This window comes from Eleutherodactylus coqui, chromosome 6 (assembly GCF_035609145.1).
Source record: "Eleutherodactylus coqui strain aEleCoq1 chromosome 6, aEleCoq1.hap1, whole genome shotgun sequence".
NCBI lineage: Eukaryota > Metazoa > Chordata > Amphibia > Anura > Eleutherodactylidae > Eleutherodactylus > Eleutherodactylus coqui.
This window is the reverse complement of record NC_089842.1, coordinates 149,886,917-149,905,818: the sequence shown is the minus strand read 5'-3', so window position 1 is coordinate 149,905,818 and position 18,902 is coordinate 149,886,917. Positions and strand designations below refer to the sequence as shown.

The window sequence follows — 18,902 nt, the reverse complement described above, 5'->3', positions numbered from 1 at the left end:
TGACAATGCAAACTGCATATATCTCATCCATGTAAAGAGACTATATTATGTGCTCAGCCTTCCCGCTCTATGAAGATACTACATCCATCACTAATTCCAAGTGCACACCATTTGTAAGAAGCAGAAGAAAAAAAAATACAAGCTCATGTTCTGGCCAGTCATACAGATGTTTTAAAGGGAACGTATTCCTGAGAAAAGTGTGTCAAGTTTAAAAAAAAAATGCCAATGTGTATTGAATTCTTGCAGCTTTATCAATACTGAAGTAGGAGACATCCAGCTTTTTAAAACCACAATTTCAAAGTCATCGTCCTCCCAAATATGAGTCACTTGATCAATCAGAAACACGTCCTTGTTAGAAAAAGTGAAATATTTCAACTTGTTGCTTTCATCAAGTAATGCAAAATACGACACTATTAGGGACAGTTCATGCGTTATTACCAATATAAATGCAAGCTTATAGAAAACGTATTAACAAAGAGCCCCTCAATTACTTCTGAGGTAGTACATGAGGAGCGGTTAGGGTCTCAGCTCTTGTCTCTTCTGCACTAACAGAATACCTCTGTAAACCACTATACTGGCTGTGACATTGGTCTTGAAGAATACAGGATACAGTTGGTGAAAACACTAATGCCAAGGTTTCCTGCAAGACTGGTATGAAATCTCAGGACCAACATCCTATTTATAGTCCTAAGAAGTTCTGGAATTCTTCTCATGCTCCTAAATTAGTAGCCTTGTATTACACATATACAATGGTGCCTGACCCTGATTTAGAAGGATTAATAGGGGAACCCCATGTTCTTGTCACCTATCCTCCAAATTTGACAGGATAGGATAAAGGCATGGATGAAACCAGGAGTGTGGCAACGTGAGGGACCTCCCCCCTAGGCACTGTAACATTTCAGTAGTTCAGCATCTTAAACTACTCTCTATTTAAAAATAAAGTCTAGATCTCCCACTAAACAAAGCGCTCTGTGCTCCTCTTACCTATCTTTCTCCAAATCTAACTACATGGGTCAAAAGCCTGGGTGGGACCCATAGGGTGTGGCAAATTGAGGGGCCTCCCCCTAGGTACTGTAACATTTCAGAAGTTCACCATCATGGTGTACTGCCTTGCTTTGAACAAAAGTTCAAGATTCATGCTGAACACAAGTAGCCAATTAAACTTTTAACCCTTAGTTTTAGAAAAATATATTGAACTCCCTATCATAAAAACGCACAATCTGAATCAACAAGGATGAAGCAGGTTTGTCACAGTTAAGCAACATTCAACGTAACCCTTCTTGCCTTCACTCACTGAGAATATGATGAAACTGCAATCCAGTGACTTATCGGTTCACTCTGATTTTTTTAAAAGTAGAAATATGAACTTTGACTGCATGAACCAGTTTGCTTACCTGCCGATCATGGCAGCTCAAGCGAACTTCCTGTAAACATACTTACTGTGCTGTACAGTGTGAAAAATGAATGGAATTTGCATATTGTGCCTTTTAAAATAAAATAGGGGCCCCAACTGAAGTTGATTTTGATTAATGATTGACTGTAGCCGATATTTGCTTTGGTTCAAAGCAGCATTAACTTCATATAAAAAAGAGAGATAATATCAGCATAAGGATAAAGTTTCAAGCCGAACAGCCAAGCCGGAGTTCTGCAAGCTAAGGCTGAGAAGCCGTAATCTTGATTCTAGGGATGAGTTGCTAAGTCGATGATACAATATCATACAACTCCTATAATGTAACTGGAACCCTGATGCATCTAGTTTTCCTGCTATACGACGGTGACCTTTTCCTGGGTATTCTTGGATTTAATGGCTACTGTAATAGTGTTAGCTTTTTTTTTTTTTTACTTTGGTTATATCCCTATCCTGCTTGTATAATTCTGTTCGACTATATCCCCCTTTTCTATGTTTTTAGAATGGCCGTATGCACATATGCAGTGAGGTAATTCTCATATGTACAGGGTCATTGCCATACTTTGTTGTATATTGGAAGTTTTCCACAAAAGTGCAAGATACACAAACACCTAATAGAGAATTGTTAATACTGGCCTAATGGAAACTCCACAACATTCCCAGAATTCCATTGTTTGCTTAGAGAATTAATACTGGCTCAAAGGAAACTCCACAACATTCCCAGAATCCATTGTTTGCTCTTGGTAGTCTTTACTTATTGCAATTTGGAAGATCGCTAATTCAACAGTGTCCCATATAATTGTGCTTTTGTAAGACTATCTTTTCTCGTTAACCCAATACTTCCAGTTCTTTGGAATTGCTGGGGCTTGCCATGAAAGCTTGCATGTCCTTGGTCAATGGAAGACTGGTGTACTTCTGAAGCCTCCATAGGGCTTTGGCTAAGAGACTCCGCAGAGCTATTTGGACTAACATCAACATATTCCCTCTTGGCTGCTGCATTGGTGTCTACATTCTTATTCCCTATCTGAACAGACATCATCTCACTTATTTGGTCTCTTGCTTCTTTTGACTTAAAGGTAGACAGCATTTCTTGTTTGCAGCTGGCGCTGATGTCAATTTTCAAGCCAGAGTCTGTTCGGAGAAAGCATGAGTCTCCCATTCTGCTTTGACAAACTTCTTCCCCTTCTGAAAAGCTGTCTTGTTTATAACTAGCGTACAATGGGCTCATCCTGCTTTCCAACTGTTTGACTGGGCTGGGGGCAAAATACTGTTCCGTGAAACTACACTGTGAAATTCTGCCATCATTACTGAACGAGTAGGCTCCAATGTCCTCCACGCTTAGTTGCCTCCACCTGGTTGGCAAGTCGTCTTCAGAGAGATGGGAGCTTCTACACTCACTGTGTGACTTGTGAGCACCTAGTGTTTGTTGTGTACGGATTCTAGAGAAATGAAAAGGTTCCTCTACATACGAAGAGGATCTTGTGAAGTTTGGAGATGCTGTATTTTCTGGACTGTGCTCCATGTGTTGGACAGATTTGGATTTTACAAATCTTGGGCTAGCAGCATGCTCATAACCTGTGGTAGACTTCCTTTCAAACAGATCATCTCTGTTGCCCATATAGATGGCCTGCTGGGAAGCAGTTAAAGTGTTGGCCTGGTTATTTTCCTTCTCTTCGGAAGTAGCGCTAAAGCTTGAGTATGAGCTCGATGTGGGTAAGGATGCTACATACTCATTGAAGGCTTCATGTGAGAAGCTAGAATGAAATCCATCCTCTACGGTGCTGTCTGTAGAGTTTTGAGATCTTAAGAAGACTTCTTCTTTAACTTGTACATCAAAGCTCTGTCTCCGATCTCTTCTCCTTTCTTCTGGGCAATAGAGTGCTGTGTCACTGCAGTAGATTTCAGACTTGAACTGTTGTCTCTGCCGTAGCTTCTCCTCGGGCTCTTGGACGCGCTCATGCTCATAGCTAAGGTCTCTCATTGAAGCACTTGACAGATGTGAAGACAGACTACTGGGGTCAGGTTTTTCCAGCACCTTAGCAATGACACAAGTAGGAATGCTGTCAGCATATAAGGTGTTAGACAGGGGCACAGTTAGCTTACACCCATGTTTTTCCAAGTGTTCACTTACTCTTTCCTGAAAATCAGCTGGGAGCTGCAGACAAAAGAGAAGATGTGTAAGAAATAGTCTCAATGAAACTGTAAGCTCTACAAATGAACAAAAATAAAATTCCTAATCATTCCATCTTTTTAGTCACTTAAATAATATAGCAGTAATTTTTTTCATTAGCGATAATTCTGATGAAAGCCCACATAGGAAGCCAGCATTCTAATTACTATGTATATAGTTAAAGGGGATACCTTTGAATGGGAAAAGAGAGTCTACTTTTCTCCCAAAACAGCATCACATCTGTCCATAGGTTGTGTCTAGCATTGTAGCTCATGGCCATTCAAGTGAATGGGGCTTAAACGGGGTTGTCCAAGTTGTAAGATCACTGGACAACCCCTTCCCCATGCATTAAAATAACAAATGGTGCTATACTCGCCTCACCCCACTGTTGATATGCCTATGATAGCACTCAGTCCCCCACTCCAGTCTCTGTTTACAGCTGTAGTCCACGCAGTTTATGGGACATCACAGGGACTAAAACTAATAGTAGAGCACAGTGATCGATTGGTGAGCTCTTTTGTTGGCTGCAGTCCCTATGACATCCCGTAAACCTGGCCGGACCGCAGCTGTGAACAGAAACCAAAGCGGGGAACTGAGCGCCGTTGCGGGTTACATCGGGAACGTGGAGAGGTGAGTATAGCACCATATGTTATTTTAATGCATGGAGAAGGGGTTGTCTAGTAATCTTACAAGTTGGACACGCGCTTTAACTGCAATACTAGGCATGGCACATAAAATCTTTTGCATTGTTTCTGGCAAAAAAGTAAACCTTTTTCTTAATTATAATCCCTTTAAAGTTTCCTATTAACATATGCAGAGAAAAAAATATCTTATAGATTTTTAGCAAATTGATAGTTTTCTTACTGCAGATGCCGATGACTATTGCCATGAAAGTTTATTATTGGATGTATCCGCAGAATTATGTGTGAGTCAATAGCGGGGGCCGTACTAACCAGACAAGGTGCACTTGTGAGAAAATAGCTGGGCTCCATAACTCCACCGTGAGTAGGGCTGTTTAATTGAATTCGATTCACAATTTAATTGAAGCACAATTTAGAATTTTTTTCAGAATTGTGAAATCAATATTAATAATATTGGCCCAGGAGGAAGACAATGCTGAGTCTCAGCCAATTAGTGCTATGCTTATATACTGCACGGTCTTCCAACTCATTAGTACACAGTTGGCTACAAACGAACACCACGGAGGAGCAGGAGGCATACTGTGATGAATGAGGAAAGTACACGGGGAGGAGGGGCTATGCTGTAAATGGGGGAGCCGTGCTGTATGTGAAGAGGCAATGTACTACCTATGAGGAGTGGTTGTGCTGAGTGGAATACCATGTTTTATATGTATAGAATTTTGACATTGCTTCTTCAATATTGAAATGCATGCACAGCCATTTCTTAATATGTAATGATATCAGAATTGTTTCATGTAATTCTGATAATCAGTATATACGGTATTCAGAAATTGCTGTGCATGCAGTCTGCTCTTGTAAGTAGGAACAGTGCCTGACAAACCCCACTGACTGTAATGGGGTCATTAGAATTACCATCATGCCATCTGGCATTTTTCTGGACAAAGTTGCACAGCATGCTGCGGTATTTGTGCCAGATCTGTTCCAACTTGAGCCTCTGATGGGAACAGAGCCGAGGAGCCTTGGCTTATTCAGCATAGAAAAAAAGAAACTCAAGAATGAACTTGAAAATTTTGACAAGAAATCAAGATTTTAATTTTAGGCAAAATCGCCCAGCCCTACCTGTGAGTAATATGTGTTCTTGGAATACATAGTAAAATAACTTAATGCTTTCCATTTTCTTCTATATTTCACCCTTTCCAATCTAATTTGTATCCTGGTTTTCCTAGGGGGCTTACTCTTTCTCTGCCGTTATATAACGGCGCTATATGCTGGCTAAAGCCAGTACTGCATGAGGTGATACAATGGATAGGTTCCAACAGCAGAGAGGCTGGCAATATACAATAAGAGAACCCCGACGGATGTCTTCCAACATCGGAGCTATACAGCCTTAAATAATAATGTCTTCAGAGGTCAGACAGTGGATTGAAAAGGGTTAATTTAAGGTGGGAAAGAGGATAAGAAATGGGTGGGTTTAGGGTGTGGTTGTTATTTAAAAGTATTCTGTAAATATAAATATTTTGCATATATACAGTAAATATAAAAAAAGGCAACCCCTTTTCTAAATGCAATCACACTGAAGATCAGAGAATATCACTTGGAGGCCACCAATAATGAATGGAGGACCATTTAAAACTGGTCACACCAAGTCTACTGTCCTTTCCAGCTGCTCTTGACTGCCTAATAAATAGGATTAGCCACTTACCCCCTCACTTTGCCTACAACATGCATATGTCTTAATAGGATGTATAGACGGGTTTTCCTGATGGGCAAGTCATCAAATAATAGTAAAGTGAAAAATATTTTGAATGGACATACCCTATAATGAGATTTATTTTTAATAACCCACATACTAATCATTTCCTATCTGCTGCAATGTCTCAGTGTGTGGACTGTGAATAGTCAGCCCACGTATCCGCCATTCAGAACTGCCAGCCTCCAAGAAATGTTATTTTTCTGACTCATGCTATTAAAAGTCTTTACTATTTGAATCATTATCACTAAAAAATAAAGGAAACTGCAAAAAAACACAATTCCCTAAAATACTTATGTTACTTCAATTGCATCTTTATACGCAAATACTGGTCAAAACTGCTATTCTTATGAATAGTGCTGGGTCTGAGGGGTGCAGCGTGCAAAGGGACTCCAACAACAGAATCTGAATATCATACCCCACCCCCTACTCCAGGCATAACCGGGCAAAACTGATACTAGGTATTTACTCAGTGAGCGGAGTGATTTGTGTAATGGAAAGGACATTAATTTTGAAAAAATGGAAAAAGTAATATCATTTATTTATTAAAAATCAACTTTTGCTTTCTATATTAAAATAAATTGTCTCAGCAATATTTATTATATAATGCATTAAAAAAAATCTGTGTCTGAGTTTTATCTGGTATTGCAGCTCATTTACATTGAAGTGAATGAGACTGCAATACAACACGCAACCTGTTGATAGGTGTGGCGCTGTTTATGGAAGAAACCAGCCATGTCTTTTTAATCTAGTAAAACTCTTATGTTGTGTATAGAAGAAATGTGAATTAGGGTAATAATGATGAGTAAATGTATTTGTCCTGAATTGTGGCTCAAGTGGCAAAGAAAATCTAGTGCCACAAGTTTCTAATATGCAGCATGTTTGGCCTCTGAATACTAATCTCGGGCACCATGGCTGCACAACAGTGTTTATGTAATAATAATCTTTATTTGTATAGCGCCAACTTATTCCGCAGCGCTTTTAGGCATGGATAAATGCAAAACAATACAACAATTACAATGTGAGATACATTGGGTTAGACACAAATGGGTTGAGGGTGGTACAGGAGGTGCAGGGGGTGGGGAACACAGGCAATAGGAAATTTTATGTACAGATCATTTATCAGAAGGCAAAACAGGGTGGAGCACCATAGGGAGGGGCGAGGGACTAGGTCAGGAGATTTGGTATGCACTTATATCATGTCTACTGTATGGTCAGGATACATATTACATTTTTAAGGATGGTGACAAGAGTCTTACCTCTGATAATTTGTGTGCTCTGTAGTAATTTTTGCTGCACTGCAGTAGTTGAGAGGCCAGGTTACAGTCTTTCCTGTATAGCTCCTAAAATAATGACATATCTAGGTTAAATAAGATTACGGTAAAAGTAACAGCACTATGCTTGTCTACAGATTATGTCTGGTATTGCAGCTCAGCTCAATTCAAGCAAACACCAGACACAGCCCATAAACAACATGGCTCCTTTAACAATGACACAATTCATAGAAACTTTATGAAAAAAATTAATTTAATGCAAATTACTAATTAACCAATTATACCAAACAGGTGATAATGATCAGCATTTTCATATGTAAATTGAAACAGGGTCATTAACTGAAACAGAAACAGGCTTAAAACTGGGTGAGGAACAGCAAAACTCTGCTACAAAGATGAGGTTGTGGAAGACAGTTTCCTGTCACAGGTGATACACCATGGTAAGACTGAGCACAGAAACAAGACACAAAGTAGTTACACTTCATCAGCAAGGTCTCTCCCAGGCAAAGATTTCAGAGCTGACTCAAGATGTGCCGTTCAAGCTCTTTTGAAGAAGCATAATGAAACGGACAATGTTGAAGACTGTAAACGCAATGGTCGGCTAAGGAAACTAAGTGCAGCAGAAGAAAGACACATCATGCTTACTTCCCTTCAAAATAGTGTCCAGCAATACAATCAGCTCAGAACTGGCAGAAACCAGGAGGACCCAGGTACACCCATCTACTGTTCGGAGATGTCTGGCCAGAAGTGATGTTCATGGAAGAATTGTTGCCGAAAAACCCATAGCTTCGACATAGAAACAAGGCCAAGCAACTCACCAAGCATGAAAACATAAGAACTGCAGTGCTCTGGACTGATAATTCAAAATATGAAATGTTTGGCTGTAATAGAAGGCAGTTCACCGAAGGGCTGGAGAGTGGTACAATAATGATTGTCTGCAGGCAACATTGAAGCATGGTGGAAGTTCCTTTCAAGTTTAATACTGCATTTCAGGCAGATACTTATCCATCATTCAACACCATCTGGGAGGCATCTGATTGGATCCAAATTTAATCTGAAGCAGGACGACCCCAAACATGGACCCAATGTCATTAAGAACTATCTTCAGCGTAAAGAACAAGGAGTCCTGGAAGTGATGTATGGCCCACAGAGCCCTGATCTCAAAGAGACAGAAGGATTTGAACAAGCCTACATCCACAAAGATCTGTGGTTACTTCTCCAAGATGTTTGGATGAACCTTTTGAGTTCCGATAAAAACTGTGTGCAAGTGTACCTAGAAGAATTGATGATGTTTTGAAGGCAAAGGCTGGTCACACCAAACATTGATTCGATTGAAATTTCTCTTTTGTTCATTTACTTTGCATTTTGTTAACTGGCAAAAAAACCCCGTAACATTTCTATTTTTACAACTTTCTTACTTTGCAGCATTTTTTTCCACACCCGCCTAAAACTTTTGCACAGTTCTGTAAATATATCGAAATATGGAAAATGGGTCGGTTGTATTTGTGGGTGAAAAATGAAATGTAATTCTATACATCAAATTATGAACCCTGCTGGATTAAAAGACTATAAACCTTCAAAGGGAATTCAATTTACTGAAAAAGTTTTTTGTGCAAATCTACAATTAAGACCTGATGCTGAGAGCGAGCCCAAAGAGTCAGTAGAGATGATTTGCCTCTGGAGAATGGAAGCAGTTGGAACTTTGCTTATAAAAAAAGATGGTAATAATCTTATTTTCAAACTATACAATATCCTCTTGGCACGCTCTGTGAGGAAATATAACAAATTACCATTCTACAAAGTGGTCTGCTGAACTTGCTGAGAGGTCTTTGGATAAATGGCAGAAAATAGAAAAAATATAGTGGATGTCTCAGTAAGTCCAGCGGGCAAAGTAATTCAGACTTATATTCTTAATAGAAACTATTGTATTGTAAATGCTGTACAAAATGGGTTAAGTAAAGATGAGTGTCAGATGTAATCTTCTTAATGGTGACCTACTTAATATGATGAGGTGATACCCCAAGCTGCATGCTGTAGATATGCGTTAAAAACAGCTAGTTTCATTTCTGTTATCCTTAGTTTTGAGCTGCATCTGGATGCAGAATTAAATGTCATGGGTAGGCTATATATTATTGATGAATGTAAATGACTAGCTAGACTGATTTTTACTTCCAAGAAATTGATAACTAAATTCTGGAAAAACGTTAATCCGCTGACTTGGGAAAGCAGCACTTATTGTCTAAAGGGCCATCTTAGAAAAACAAACATAATTTTCTATCACTGCACCCATCACCTCTAGACATCCACTATGTATATTGTACTCAGTTCCATTTAGTCTGATACTTTATAGAATCATAGAATGGTAGAGTTGGAAGGGACCTCCAGGGTCATCGGGTCCCACCCCCTGCTCAGTGCAGGATTTATTAAATCATCCCAGACAAATACCCATTAGACACTGTTTTCACGTTTAGATTTTCCCCACTTTCTCTTCCTCTGTGCTGTGCTAGCTATCCCTTGTTGTATCAGCACAGTGTCACATGACAAGCCAGAGCAAGTACCACCTCTGCTTGCTGGGAGGACACTATAATTATCATTATCCTTGATAATCCCCAATATAAGCTAAATGCCTACATATACAGTCATGGATGATGAACCGTCATGTCCTTTGTCATAACTGTGTGATAGGAGCTTCTCATCATTAGCAATAACTGTGGAAGAAGTTTCTATCCTCCTTGTGAAAAGCCTGTATAGTACAGTCTATGCAGTTTCATCATATAAGATTTACACTAACTGAAGAAGTGACTTCTTGAAAGACAAAAAGCCAAGTAATTCTTAGACAGTCACAATGAGATCACCTGACCCACCTGAAGACATGGACTCTAAGAATGTTCAGGTGGAAAGGAGTAACTAAACAAGGTAATACTAGCTGAATGAAAAAAAATCACCTGACTGGCCCTTTAATACTGTTTGAAAAACACACCTATATCCCTAGAGACAAAACTACCCTTTTTCCATAAACTTCGGGATCCCTTGAGTAACTGGATTATGATCACCATGTATATGTAACTTGATTTATAAGACTGGGTCATCTTTTCAACATTCGTGGAAATTAGACCCTTCCTGTTTGTTAGTTACATAGGAAAGAAAGTATTGTGTATATTGAAGACTTTATAACACTTTATTTTTCTGCCTTTTTGACCTCTCTTCCATATATTTGTGGTTTGGGTGGAGTCGGCTGATTAGATCGTACTCACTGTATAGTTGACATTAAAAAATAAAAAATTACACTTTGTTAGCATTTTTTCCCCGTTCTTCCAATATTTTGTTGATTAAAATAAAAAACAACTTTTCCATATTACAGAAGAGGAAACCTAAAAAGTGGTCATATTGGTCACCTAAACTTTGTGATACAAATGATGAATCTGCCTAAACTAATAGGACTGAAGTGATCCTCACACCATCCCCTGCAAAAAGGGCTCAAAACATGAAAAAAAGGAAACAAAAAAATAATTGAAGCAGTTAGGAACATGAATGCACAGTTTATCGGTGATTAGTGACATAATACATACAGTAGGTACAGCTCAGCAGATATTGCCCAAGTACTTACATTATCTTCTGATAGTTTATCAATTGTCACCTTGGCCTCCAGCAGATGGTTGTTGAGTGCAATCACTTCGTGACCCAGCGCTCTTTTTTCCTCTTCATAATGTTGTCCCTGAAAACACACAGTTATGGAGGTCCTTATTAAGGAGTGATTTTTCAATGCAAGTCAACAACAACGTCTAAGGGCTCCTTCACATGAGCGTATGGGTTTTTGCATTTTCTCATCCGCGCTACAAATTCACATGAATGGATGATTTTCCGCGATCAAGTCCCATGCCTAGTTAGCATATTCTCAACCATTCACACAACCAGTTGTGACGTCTTTAGCGAAAAAATACGTCGCACCCCAGAGAGCCCTCGCTCGGCATAAGTCTTCGGAATGACTTCCAATGCCTATATAGAGGCACCTGTAAATTTTTTGGACGCTGCTAAAATGCCTCCCCCTCCCTTTTTTTTTCAGCTCCTATAGGAGTCTAAGGCAGCCGCCGCCATACATCGATATAAGATACAACCAGAACTATCTGTTTACCCACCGTATATTCACTGGGGCGTATGTTTCATTTTTTATGGTGCAACATTTTTACGCTCTGTATATTCGCCAGTGTGAAAGAATGCATTGAAAACCAATTCCTCAGATGGTCGCATATATCGGTCGGGCGTGAAAACGCGGTCAACATACGCTCGTGTGAATAAAGCCCAAGACTGTAAAGTACCAAACAGTCTGAAAAAAAGATGTATAAAGAAACATGCCCTAAACTGCCCAATCCACCATGCCCAGTCAAGAAGCCTACACCCCAAAAAGGGTCAGGATCATGAAATCCTCCAATTTGCAGATGTTTAGAGATGAGCGAACGTACTCGGATAAGCACTACTCGTCCGAGTAATGTGCTTTATCCGAGTATCTCGCCGCTCGTCTTGAAAGATTCGGGGAGCGCCGCTGCTGACAGGTGAGTTGCGGCGGGAAGCAGGGGAGAGCGGGCGGGAGAGAAGGAGAGAAAGATCTCCCCTCCGTTCCTCCCCGCTCTCCCCTGCAGCTCCCCGCTCCGCGGCGCTCCCCGAATCTTTCAAGACGAGTACAGCGATACTCGGATAAAGCACATTACTCGGACGAGTAGTGCTTATCCGAGTACGTTCGCTCATCTCTACAGATGTTTGCTATAGAATGTTAACAACTTTTACCTGAAAATAGAGAAAGGAGGTATGTCCACTGGGGCAGTATTCCATCTGAGTCGTCGCTATAATACCAATTATGGCATTAGTGACTAGCTCCTTCTAAGTGAATGGTGGCAGCCATCTATGCCAATGAAGCAATATTAGCATAGCACTATCTAAAGGACATTTTGCAGGAAATACCATAATTGCCTATTAGAGATGAGCGAACGTACTCGGTTCGGGTGTTTTTGGACCCGAGCACCGCTTTTTCCGAGTAACTGACTACTCGGTCGAAAAGATTCGAGGGGCGCCGGGGGTGCGCAGAGGGGAGTGGGGGGGGGGGGGGGAAGAGAGCTCCCCCCTGTTCCCCACTGCTACCCCCCGCTCCACCACGCCGCCCCCCCGAATCTTTTCGTCCGAGTAGTCAGTTATTCGGAAAAAGCGGTGCTTGGGTCCAAAAACACCCAAACCGAGTACGCTCGCTCATTTCTATTGCCTATACTTCAGTTTAGTCCATCAATGTGCGAATGGTGGGAATCTGACTACTGGAAAGAGGAGGCAACATACCTATTTACTGTGTATAGTCAGTACAGAACACCCAGATACAGTCACTACTTCCTATACCCTGGTTCACAGAAACATATATACTATTCTACCTTCTTGTAACGCCTATTTTCCTTCATTTACAAAATACATTTGAAAGCCCTTTGAAAATAGCAATAGTATTCAAAGAGCTGAATACTCGGTATATGAAGCTTACGGACTACAAATTATAGGTGGCTGTAAAGTGGATATGAAGTAGCATTACCAAAATTCCTCCCTGCAAAATGTTTACAATAACATTGTAACTTTTCCATACAAACAGAATAAACTATAATTTGCATATGAAAAATCCAAGTCATGGATACAAAAGTGCAATTTTAGTAAATGCTGCCTGCAAAAAGCCTATCACAGCTAGTGCAGGATCCTGTTATACCGGAATGTATTTACTTTTACACAATTTCTGCAGGATCCTCATTTATTGAAGACTCATCTTACGGTTTCCTAGAAAATGCCAATAGAAGAAACAGACCAAAAGAAATAAGATTGCATTTTATTAGCATTTCTTCCTTTCCCATTTTTGCGGTTTTGGACTTAACTTGCACAGCTGTGGAAACTGGCATGTCCTTGATTTCAGCATGCAGAGAAAATTGTTTGGTGTTACAGCGGCTGACAATAGGTCATTTGTGATGGAGCTGTTCTGAACACAGAAAGAAAATTAAACGGGGAAGGTTGTTACTGAACCTTGATCTCCTGCTGAAACCTGAATCTTGTACGATGTGGTCATTAACAATTGGATCGCCATCGACTTTCACGTCTACTACAGCATGGTACAGAAAGAGTGAGAACATATGGGGCTAATTTATACCTGCCTCCTTCTAAGGGCTCGTTCACGCGAGCGTGCTTTTCACGCTCTAATAGCATCGCAAAAAAAAAATCGTAAAACACTTGGGAGAAAATAGCTTGAAGCTGCGATTTCCAGCTATTAAGTCTTGAGCTTAATTAGCAGTGAAATTGCTCGTTCACACGATCAGGAGCTGCGTGGTTCGTGTTATCCAGTTCCCATAGGAATTATGTGATTTCAAATTCTGAAGTGCCAATGGTTGTGTGTCCAGACAGCTTTGTAGTGTTTAACCCTTTCCAACCACTGTCTGACCTCTAAAGGCATTATGATTTAAGGCTGTACGGCTCCAAAGTTGAAAGACGTCTGTCGGGGTTCTCTTACTGTATATTGCCAGCCTCTCTGCTGTCGGAGCCTATCCAACGTGTCACCTCATGCAGTACTGGTTTTAGCCAGCATATAGCGCCGTTGTGTAACGGCAGAAAAAGAGTAAGCCCCCTAGGAAAATCTGAATACAAATTGGATTGGAAAGGGTTAAAATATGAAAAATCTGGTAATGCTGCAGACTAAAGGCAAATGAATGAAGTCCAACTTCTCTTTATTATTAAAACCCAGGACAAGCATGCGTTTCGAGGTAAGTGACCCCTTCTTCAGCTTAGCTGGGGGAGCACACTGGTGTATTGGAACCAAGAGATGAAGGAAGTGTGTCTTCGAAGAGAGAAGAGTCAGATTGTGTAAAATTGGATTTGAATAGAGAAGAAATTGTAACTAATTGTAACTAAAGAATACAGCTCAAAAAATAGTCACACATTTGTAAAACTCTAAAATGTTGGCAAAAGTCGATAAGTGCTTACGGAACATTTCAAGTAAAACTTATACACCATGTTATGCTTAATGCAGGGCTTAAGCAGATGTTGCATCGTGCAGGGATTCAGATATGTGTACAGATGCAGCAAACATTAACTTGACATTTAATGTGTTATGATAACTCAATTACAATGCTGTACATCGAGTTATCAGGATGTGCCAGTCATGTTAGTCATTGCTACACCTCTACATTCCCGGAGCATCTTCCACACCCATTGGGCCCTGGGCTAGGTTTAATACAGTTGATATGTTTTTCTTGGAACAATCTTTTAAGATCTATTTGGCTCCTAAAGGACAAAGTGTAGTCTAAAAGATATACGTCCCACTCATGTAGAATAAAGCACCGTCATGTTATGACTGCCACATACCAAACCTGGAGGAGTTGGGGTACCTTTACACTAAGCAACTATCATTCAGGTAGTCACTCAGGAAAGTCACTAAAGTGTACAAATAAAAGTCGTTCATTTGCTTTTACACAGAGCACTTATTGTTTATTAGTTGTTTGCCGACATATCGTTTGTAGGGAGAATTTCCATGCATATTCGTTCACAAGCTCATTTGTGATCAAGTTCAATGTTTTTTAGGTAAGCTGAAACAAAACGACTAGCGACTAGTGAGCGACTTGGTGATGGCTGTGTTTACATCGCATGATTATTGTTTGCATTCACGCTTTCAAGCAACTATTTGGCCAAGGGTTGTCCCATGTAAAGGTACCTTTAGACTCTGCCCAAAACCTCATGCCACGTATTTTAAGAGAAAACAAACAGAAAATTGGCCAAAAATAGCCAACATGACTGACTTTTCTTATGGAGAAGAAATGGCTCTTGTGTCCACTCGTAGAGAGAGTCTTTTTTGCAAAAGTAGCAATAAGAATATTATGTCTCAGAGCAGCCTTACATGTGCCTACATGCCCCCATGAGAATATATAAGCTACAATGTATGAGGTTAGGTCAGTGTTCCCCAACTCCAGTCCTCAGGGACCGCCAACAGGTCATGTTTTCAGGATTTCCTCAGTGTTGCACAGGTGATGTAATTATTGTCGGTGCCTCAGACATTGCCAGCGGTGTTCTTGCCATAGGATATCCTGAAAACATGACCTGTTGGTGGTCCCTGAGGACTGGAGTTGGGGACCTCTCGGTTAAGTGACAGGTTTCCAATAAGAGTCTAACTTAAAGGAGATGTCTCGAGGAAGCAGTGATTTTTTTTTTTTGCCCAGTCCCCCTAATTAAACATACATTACTAATTACCCCTGTAAATGACTTTCCTAGCTGGTTTGTACTTACCGTTCCAGCGTTTCAGCAACTTATAAAAGTTTCCCCAAGATGGCCGCCGGCTCTTTCCCCGTCGCTCGCTGCAGCCCGACGTGCGCGCTCCCGAGACGCTGCCAGCTGTGTCTCCATGGCAACCGGACGCCCCGCAGCCGCCGACCAGACGCCCCGCAGCCGCCGACCAGACGCCCCGCAGCCGCCGACCAGTCACCCACCGCCAGGCAGCAGGTAACCGGCGCTAGCCCCCGGCTCCCCAGCGCTACGCTCCCGGCTCCCCAGCGCTAGACCCTCAGCCCAGGTGAAGGCCCCGGAGCCCAGCGCTAGGTTCCGGAGCCCAGCGCTAGGTTCCGGAGCCCCCCCATCGCAGCGGCAGCCCCCCCCCGGCCTAGCGACAGCCCCCCCATCGCAGCGGCAGCCCCCCCCCCGGCGCAGCGACAGCCCCCCCCCATCGCAGCGACAGCGACGACAGCCCCCCGGCCCATCACTTACCTGGACGGCAGGACAGCTGGACGGCTTCTCCGGACAGCTGGGCGGCTCTGCACCTTCCTCTAACAGAGGATGGTACAGAATGGCCGCTCCAGCGCGCTCCCGAGCAGTGACAGCTCGTCTGCGCATGCGCAGAAGAGCTGTAGCGGGGAGCACACTGAAGCGGCTCGTGCTGAAAGGAGAAGACCGGACTGCGCAAGCGCGTCTAAAAAAGCAAGCTGCCAGCGAATTTAGACGGAACCATGGAGACGAGGACGCTAGCAACGGAGCAGGTAAGTGAATAACTTCTGTATGGCTCATATTTAATGCACGATGTATATTACAAAGTGCATTAATATGGCCATACGGAAGTGTATAACCCCACTTGGTTTCGCGAGACCACCCCTTTAACTTCCACTACTTCGCCCATTTTGCTGTGGATGATAAATCTTTCTGTAAATACACGGTTACATGAATGTCTCAGTCCTCAACTCCTTGATATTGGATCATTTTGTTTATGATGTGATATAAACTGCCTTCAATAATTTTTTGGGGGAGCGAGGATAATTTTAGTACAGGAGATGTCAGAATTTTGGCACACGCCTGTTTTGTTAAAATATTTCTGACTTTTTTTTTTCTTTTTAAGTTGCATTCGCCTCTTTTCTGTAAAGTGGGTTGGGATTAGTGTAGGGCCTTCCATGGCTTGACAAATTTATTATACTTTATGCCAAAACTAGTGTAAACTATAGTATGAATGAACGCCACCTCATACTGTAGCTGGCAAAGATCTGACTCGTCCAAGGAGGCCAGCGCTATGCTTCATTTAGTAACGTGTGTGCTTATAATGAATTAGGCGCATCTTACTCTAGCACAAATAATACTATGACCAGTGTATGAAACTTCAGGGTTAATTGATTCCCTCCTTAGCATATGTCCACATAGAAAAAGAAAAAAAGGATCTTTATCTAGCTGCGCTCCGTCACAGGACCTCAAGGGCATATAGGGAATAAGCTTCCACAATAAGGTAGTTAGAAAGCTCAGTTTAATCCCATAGACATATAGTAACAATATAAATAAAGTAACAGGTTTATAGTACCTCTACCTCACATATATAGACAGCAACATACCTTAATTAACGATTATGTGAGAAGGGATGTAATGATTTTATGCTTGACAAAGGCGTCAGATGACGCAGAAACGCGTTGCATTTTTGTTAGTAGAGGTACTATAAACCTGTTATTTTATTTATATTGTTACTATATGTCTATGGGATTAAACTGAGCTTTCTAACTACCTTATTGTGGAAGCTTATTCCCTATATGCCCTTGAGGTCCTGTGATGGAGCGCAGCTAGATAAAGATCCTTTTTTTCTTTTTTATATTGCACTATCCCCATTTTTATGCCGGAGAACTGGGGTTTTCTTTATAGCTGCTGCTCTCCAAAATTATAACGTGTAGCTATCCAATACACACACATTTTTTTTGGATTATACAGAGGATCTTCACAAAAAAGAAACCTACTGAAGGCCGACTTGGACTCCAGGTGTAGGTGGGACATAATTTATGTTGTTCCACCTAGCACCGGGTAAGTGGATTGGATTCATTTTTTATTACCCTACCCATGTGTAAGGCGCTCTCCCTGATTTGTTTTTTCTTTATATGTCCACATAGGGGAGATATTGTTACAAGGTGTTCGCAATGGACATTCCGAAGCACAAACTCCACATCAAAAACTGCACTACTTGGTGCAAATTTTGACGTGGAATTTACTACCTCATTTGAAGGGTGGAATCTGCACCCCAAAAAGTGCTATAATTGACATGCTGTGGATTTAAATTCCGCACCACATGTCAATTTCCGCCTCAGATTTTTAAAGCAGCTTGTAGACGACATTTTGATAATCTCATCGACTTTGCTGCTACTATAAATGCTGTGAATTTTCCATGCAGAAAGTCCACACGGAAAATCCGCCCTGTGTGGACATATCCCAAGGATGCTTACACTCAGGTCAGAAATTTTTGTCATACCAAAATCTGTACCCCAATTTCCATGTATTACATGTGGATTTTGCTACAGATTTTTCCAATTAGCAATTATGGGGCAAAAAAGAAGCAAAATACATATCTAGCATATGGGCATTTTGTAGTAGTAAAACTTTCTGCCAAATGTGAGGGTGACCTAAGTGTTTGAGGATGGGATGAAGACGTTAATTAACAGTTTCCTCTTTAGATTATCTTTGTCAAAGAGTTAAAGATTATACTGAGAATTTAAGAGAAATCAAAACTTTTTACCGTGTCCACCACTCTATTGTACTGACTATGTACTAATCATTATGCAACCAGGAAGCCTTAGGAACACACAGCACTCACAGCACTCAGATGAAACGGGGCATGAGGCAAAGCCATAGGGCATTTAGAGTTAGGGGGACCAGACCTAGTTTGTTTCATCCCCTTTACTACTGGGTAGTATGAATGTGGGCCAGACTCCCTTACAGAAGAGCTACATTGTTAGTAAACCAGGGGGCAGCCCAAGACTCATAGAGAAAGAATGCAGAGGGAATGAAAACTCCCAGCCCTTCTATTCAGGATGGTAAAACCAGACACTAGAGATGAGCGAGCGTACTCGCTAAGGCAAACTACTCGAGCGAGTAGTGCCTTATGCGAGTACCTGCCCGCTCATCTCAAAAGATTTGGGTGTCGGCAGGGAGAGCGGTGAGTTGCGGGAGTAAGCAGGGAGGAGCGGGGGGGGGGGGGGGGGGGGGAGGAAGAGTGAGAGAGAGATCTCCCCCCACCCACGTTCCTCACCGCTCTCCCCCGCCAGCACCCGAATCTTTAGAGACAAGCGGGCAGGTACTCGCATAAGGCACTACTCACTCGAGTAGTTTGCCTTAGCGAGTACGCTCGCTCATCTTTACCAGGCACCAT

General features: G+C 41.6%; 1 protein-coding gene across 1 annotated transcript in view; it reads right to left on the bottom strand.

Annotated features, from left to right (window-relative positions):
- Positions 1-272: 272 nt before the first annotated feature.
- The window catches only part of BEGAIN (brain enriched guanylate kinase associated), a 181,624-nt gene continuing 162,994 nt past the window's right edge, over positions 273-18,902 (bottom strand). The window contains exons 5-8 of the mRNA XM_066572405.1: positions 10,851-10,958; positions 7,229-7,312; positions 3,540-3,563; positions 273-3,443 (exon numbers count right to left, since the gene is read on the bottom strand). Of these exons, the coding sequence (XP_066428502.1) occupies positions 2,184-3,443; positions 3,540-3,563; positions 7,229-7,312; positions 10,851-10,958 (1,476 nt within the window). The 3' untranslated portion in view covers positions 273-2,183. The remainder of the gene's footprint in view (positions 3,444-3,539; positions 3,564-7,228; positions 7,313-10,850; positions 10,959-18,902) is intronic.